The sequence below is a fragment of the Rhamphochromis longiceps genome, linkage group LG1 (genome assembly GCF_057381845.1).
Source record: "Rhamphochromis longiceps isolate RC_006_pf linkage group LG1, R_longiceps_female_GT1.1, whole genome shotgun sequence".
NCBI lineage: Eukaryota > Metazoa > Chordata > Actinopteri > Cichliformes > Cichlidae > Rhamphochromis > Rhamphochromis longiceps.
Window position 1 is genome coordinate 28736992 of NC_140557.1, and position 6461 is coordinate 28743452.

The 6461-nt window shown below is 39.0% G+C and overlaps 1 protein-coding gene across 1 annotated transcript; it reads left to right on the forward strand.

Annotated features, from left to right (window-relative positions):
* Positions 1 to 1350: 1350 nt before the first annotated feature.
* On the forward strand, positions 1351 to 5899 carry LOC146678914 (long-chain fatty acid transport protein 2-like). Its single transcript, XM_085404825.1, has 10 exons — positions 1351 to 1916; positions 2219 to 2428; positions 2540 to 2698; positions 2912 to 3036; positions 3406 to 3600; positions 4417 to 4507; positions 4583 to 4781; positions 5020 to 5117; positions 5351 to 5481; positions 5572 to 5899. The coding sequence occupies exons 1-10, from the start codon at positions 1451 to 1453 to the stop codon at positions 5743 to 5745; spliced, it is 1848 nt and encodes a 615-aa protein (XP_085260951.1). The 5' UTR covers positions 1351 to 1450; the 3' UTR covers positions 5746 to 5899.
* Positions 5900 to 6461: the final 562 nt, after the last annotated feature.

A 6461-nucleotide genomic window follows, 5' to 3' on the forward strand; every position in this document is an offset into this window, starting at 1 on the left:
ACACTCACACCTAGTGACAATTTGGATTAATCAATTAACCTATCCCCACAAGCTGCATGTCTTTGGACGGTGGGAGGAAGCCGGAGTACCCGGAGAGAACCCACGCAAACACGGGGAGAACATGCAAACTCCACACAGAAAGACCCCGGCCTGATGGTGGAATTGAACTCAGGACCTTCTTGCTGTGCGGCAACAGTGCTAACCACCGTGCCACCGTGCTGCCCCAGTTTGAAAGTCATAGGGTTATTTTGATAATGCATTTTATTGGCTTATTAACAGATAACACCAGCTAGTTTGTGAAGAACACTATCTCTACTTAAAATGCTTGATATCATCCTATAAAATTATTATTTGAAATGATAACAGCATCTTTTTTATTTTAAAATTGAAAGAAAATGATAATTTGCCCCATTTAGATGTTTTAAAGATGGATTGCTCTAATACTTTGACCACCTTTTTTCCCTCGTTCACCACACTGTGCAAACGGTACATGCATCCCTGTGCTTAGCTCGCTTGCTACCAGTGTTGGTCAAGTTACTTGAAAAAAGTAATCAGTAACTAATTACTGATTACTTCCCCAAAAAAGTAATCCCATTACTTTACTGATTACTTATTTTCAAAAGTAATTAATTACTTAGTTACTTTTTAAAAACACGATTTACAACCTGAAGAGGTGATAAAGCGATAGATCTTTCAGCCCAATTCTACTTTTTCTACATAATCCATCATACAAAATGTAATCAAATGGAAAAGTCTCTTTTTTTTAACTTGTTTTATTAGTTTTAATCTTTTAACTTTATGCATCAAGCAAAAATTTAATTATATGCAACATTCTCTGACTTGAATAAATTAGTTTAACATTTAAACCTATTTTCTGCACATTCCAGCACATAAAATAAAATATTTTTTGTGTTTACACTCACTCTTTCAAATAGATGCAAGTAAAACACAGCAGAAAATAAATAAAGTCAAAGACTCAGCGGTCCTGTTGCTCTATTTTCACATGTAAAGCAGGACTACGGTAGGCGGAGGTTTACCCTGGTGCAGGTGTGCCGAGGTCAGTTGATCTATCTATCTATCTATCTATCTATCTATCTATCTATCTATCTATCTATCTATCTATATAAAATTAAGAAAAATATGTATTTAAAAATTCTATTCCTCAGTTTTTTTAAATACTTTACTACTGCTACATCGAGTTCATGTGATTCCTCCCCAGCCAAAAAAAGAAGAAGAAAAAAAGAAAGAAAAAGGAAAAACGTTAAGAAAGAGACTCACAAATCACAGCAGGCAAAGGGGGGTGTCGTCCCATTTTAACCCCTCGAACTCTCAAACTCGTTCAAAGTTCAGGAGGCGTAAACGGAAATGATCCAAGGGCTGGAGTCCGTTGAAAGGTGATGTATGAATCCAGCAGCAGGTCTGACATATTCGTCTTTTTTAAAAAACAAAAATGCTTGCATATATTTTGTGCACCGCGTTGGCAGTCTTGCCCTTACTGATTTACTTCCGGAATCCTTATTTTTTGAAAGATTTAACATACACATTTATTTCCATTTATGTCGGTATACGCATGAGTAGAATCAAGAAAAAGTTTTACAGTATTTTAGATCGTTTTCTAGACAAAGTGGCGGAGCATCCGCATAAGAAGTTCATAGTTTACGAGGAAAGCTCCTACACGTACAGCCAAGCCGACAGAGAAAGCAACAAAGTGGCCAGGGCTCTGTTAACGCATGCCCACCTCAAGCAGGGGGACACGGTAGCCCTCTTCTTGGGCAACGAGCCGTGGTTTGTATGGATGTGGCTCGCACTGTCCAAGCTGGGATGCACAGCGTCCTTCCTCAACGTCAACATAAGATCCAAATCCCTGCTGCACTGTTTCTCCTGCTGTGAAGCCAAAGTCCTGATCGCTGGCGCTGGTAAGCTGCGTAAATACTGCAGTAAGCTGTTGGGGTTTGTTTTAATGAAATTAACTTTAAACGTGCGCATATCTTTCGTTTTTTAATATCACGTGATCATATTGTCTAATTCATTTAAAAAGATCTTTTTGTATCTCTGACTATTTTTTTTTAATCTGGGAGGTTTGGACTGCACTAAAGTTGCATGGGTATATCTTATTAATTTCACCATCAAATAGATCGACTGTTTATTAAACACACATTTATGTAACCCTGTAATGACTGATCAGCACCTCTTTTCTTTTTACCTCCCTCGCTCTCAGACCTTCAAGGAGCAATAGAGGAGGTGCTGCCCACTTTGAAGCAGCAGGGTATCCTTGTGTTTATCCTCCGTGAGCACTGTCATGTGGACGGCATCGAAAGCTTCTCTGACAAAATTCAGATGGAGTCAGACGAGCCCCTGTCCCGTCAGCTCAGGGCCAGCATTAACATCAAGAGTCCTGCGGTGTACATCTACACATCAGGAACCACAGGTAACCTCGAGGGCTTATCTGGCCTTGACTTCTAATCTATGTTCATACAATTATCATGCAGAGGTTGAGTAAAAGGATGACAATAAAACTGTACTACATCTGCTCTTATAGGGCTTCCAAAAGCAGCTGTGATTAACCATGAGAGGGTATGGATGCCAGCTTTTGCCCTGACCTTTGCTGGTGTGCGCTCAGACGATATTGTCTACATATATCTGCCTCTGTACCACACTGCTGGCTTTCTTATGGGACTTTGTGGAGCTATAGAAAAAGGTAACACATAAAATATTACCAAAAAATAAAACCACAAATCAAGATTTCACCTGAATTTATTGCAGGTTAAACCAACATATACATGACCTCAAACTACACCCGCTTCTATAGTTTGTACTTTGAAGTCCTAAAGTTCGCCTTGCAGAGTTTACAACACTGAACTCTTAGCATGAAGCGGCATATTTGCTGAACTCTGTATCTTTCCATTTTTAGGCACCACTGTTGTTTTGAGAAGCAAGTTCTCTGCCTCCAACTTTTGGAATGACTGTAGAAAGTACAATGTGACTGTCATCCAGTACATAGGCGAGGTCATGCGCTACCTCTGCAACACACCAAAGGTAAACACAAGTTTAAGGTGTCTGTGAAGGTTCTCAGTCATCCAGGTCATCGTAGTCAAAGGAGCTTGCAAAGAAAAGCGTCTGGACTTCTTTAAGTTACTTGAAGACGTTTCACCTCTCATCCGAGAAGCTTCTTCAGTTCTTCTCGGATGAGAGGTGAAACGTCTTCAAGTAACTTAAAGAAGTCCAGACGCTTTTCTTTGCAAGCTCCTTTGACGAGTTTAAGGTCATAATTTACTAATGACAATATTGGGATATGCATTAGAAGCTCAAACTGTTTTAATGATTTCTACCAACCTGCTTCAGTCAGGAGCATTGTTTCTTATGGTCATTGTTTATGTTCTCACCTCTCCTTTGGCCTTCTTTTAGAGAGACAATGACAAGGATCATAAGGTCCGACTGGCCGTAGGGAACGGAATAAGGGAAGACACCTGGGTTGAGTTCCTGGAGCGATTTGGGAACATTTGTATCCGTGAATGCTACGGAGCAACTGAAGGGAATGTTGGCTTTATCAACTATGGTGGGAAAATTGGAGCTATGGGCAGAGAACATTTTCTCTACAAAGTAAGATGTAGATTGGGAGATATAACCATGTGAAAAAGAAAGCACACCCTCTTTCAATTCTAAAGATAATTAGTCCACTCTTTTTTACAACGTCATTCTAGGCTGTTGAGGTTTGGGAACATTCATTTATGCATTGATCTATTAGGGTCCAATCACATCATTTCAGTGAAGTTCAGGTCTGGATTTTGACTTGGCCATTCCAACTTTTTTTTTTCTGTAGTTGCTCTAAACATTAAGTCTGAGCTTGAGGTGATTTTACTTAAACGTCTACTCCTGGGAAGACTGAAAACTGTTTTGATCTTTTGCCACTTGTGAATAATCTTCTTACTGCAGAATGATGGATTTCCGATTTTTGGGAAGTTGCCTTGTAACCCTTCCCAGACTGATGTGCAACCAAAATTGCTTCTATAAGATCACTGCTGATGTCTTTCCTAATGGCATCCTGTTAACACAACACTTAAGTGCTCCAGACCAGCAAACTGCAGAAATGTCTGCTTCCTTTTTCCACACACTGCTTCCGCATTTTGGCTGAATCTTTGTTAAAAAGATAATGACAATGTAACATCTTGTGTGTTGTTACTCGTCTGATGTTGTATTTACTTGATTGTAAAACCTATTCCAAACCAGATTAATATATTTTATTTTGTCTTGATGCATAAAATCTTTGAAGTGAAGAGTGGGTGAAATTTCTTTTTCACATGACTTTTCTTGTTTTTGTTTTTTTCAAATGTTTGCTGGTGTATACAGCCTATATAGTATATGCAAATTATATGACTAACTCCTTTTTCTCTTCAATGTATCTGTAAACTGTTTCAGATGGCATGCAAATATGCCCTCATAAGGTTTGACACAGAAAAAGAGGAGCCAGTCAGAGACTCTAGAGGATTTTGTATTGAAGTCCCAAGAGGTGAGCCTGTTTCCTAAAGTGCCGTCTTGACTTTTAAGCTACTACTTAAACGTATGCTGTTACTTTTACTCGCAGGAGAAACTGGTCTGCTTGTGGCAAAGATTGGAAAAAGAACACCCTTTAGTGGCTATGCCAAGGACAAGCAGCAGACAGACAAGAAGAAGCTAAGAGATGTGTTCGAGAAGGGCGACATGTACTTTAACAGTGGCGACCTTCTAAAGATTGACGACGAGGGATTTCTCTTCTTTCAAGACCGCATTGGAGACACTTTCAGGTCTGTGAAACATAATAAATGAATTTGACAATCTGGGTGAAAGGTCAGGACAAGGAGTACCAGAGAGTGTTTTTGCCTTAAAGTAGACATGAAACACTTTATTCTGCAATAAAAAACTGACATAGATGTAACACTGTCTGTGAAGCTAGATTTAAAAAAATAAGTAAAGCAGTAAAACCCTCATTTTGAGATATATCATTTCAGAATTACAGACATTGTGGTATTATATCTGTTACAGGTGGAAAGGAGAAAATGTGGCAACCACGGAGGTGGCTGACCACCTGCTCGCAGTTGACTTTGTTGAAGAGGCTAATGTCTATGGTGTGAAGGTGCCAGGTAATAATGACACTAAAAGCAAGATTATTGTGATGTATGTCTCATAAATATTACAAACATCTTTTTTTTCCAGAATTCTAAGAAAAAAAACTCAGAATTCAGAAGTTTTTTCTTGGAATTCTGAGATTAATCGCATATTTCTGACATACTGAGGAAAAACTCTGAATGTTTGGATTAATGTCTGGATTCTGAGGGTATTTTTTCTTCTTTTTACTTTGACCTTCACTGAATAGGACACGAGGGAAGAATTGGAATGGCAGCGCTGAAACTGAAAGAAAATATGGACTTTGATGGCAAAGCTTTATATCAGCATGTCAAAAACTACTTGCCCAGCTACGCAAGACCACGCTTCGTTCGCATACAGGTAAATAAAGTTCAAAGAATTAATCACATTAAGATATATCTGCATACATCTTAGCAATAATCCCGTAACCATTTCATTTTTCTCTGGCAGGATGCATTGGTAGTGACGAGCACCTTTAAGCAGATGAAGGTGAAGCTGGCAGAGGAAGGTTTTAACCCTGCTCTCATCAAGGATCCTCTGTTTTACCTGGAAGACAATAAGGGCTACATACCCATGACTCAGGAGTTATTCAACTGCATTGCAGAAGGAAGACTCAGGCTTTAAACGAGTTCAGCGCTGATTTTTTTATTGTCAGTCTCAAAAACATTAGTGTTGATTTATGACAAACAACATTTACATTGTGGATATACAAACATATAATGGCATGCATTTCATTTTTTTATATTTCAACTGTTTAGTCTGAAATACTTTCTTGTTTTTAATGATTTTTATATGAGTAAATCCCATATCGCCGACACTGTTATTTGGTGACTGTGTTGGTTGACTGTGTGCTGAAGTAAACTGCTTATCAATCAATAGGTGAATTATTGTGTGGATGTGAGGTACACTTTGTGCTGGTTTTGGGCTCGTCAGAGGAGTTTAGGAGCAGTGGAAGTTTCCAGTGGCGTAGGAGGGGGGGCTGTGTTTGTTACGGCAGAGGAAGACATACAGTTCACTCTTCTGCAGGTGGAGGGTAAGTGCTTTTGAGCTGCTGGAGAAACCTTCAGAGGGCAGCAGAGCTGGTGCCGACCACTGCACCCACTGGTTACAGAAGCTGGGAATGTATGAAAGTATTGTTGCAAAATATGAGAAGTTGTAGAATAAAAAGGAACAATTTGTAGAAAAAATGTGAACGTGTACTTTGAAATTTCCACCTGTACATATTCTTCTCTACACACTGCACATGTGTTTTAAATGTAGTTACAGAAAAAAATATTCACAAATGTGTTGACTGATAGACTGATACTTTTGCAACACTGTTTGCGAGGAATGTGTTGCAA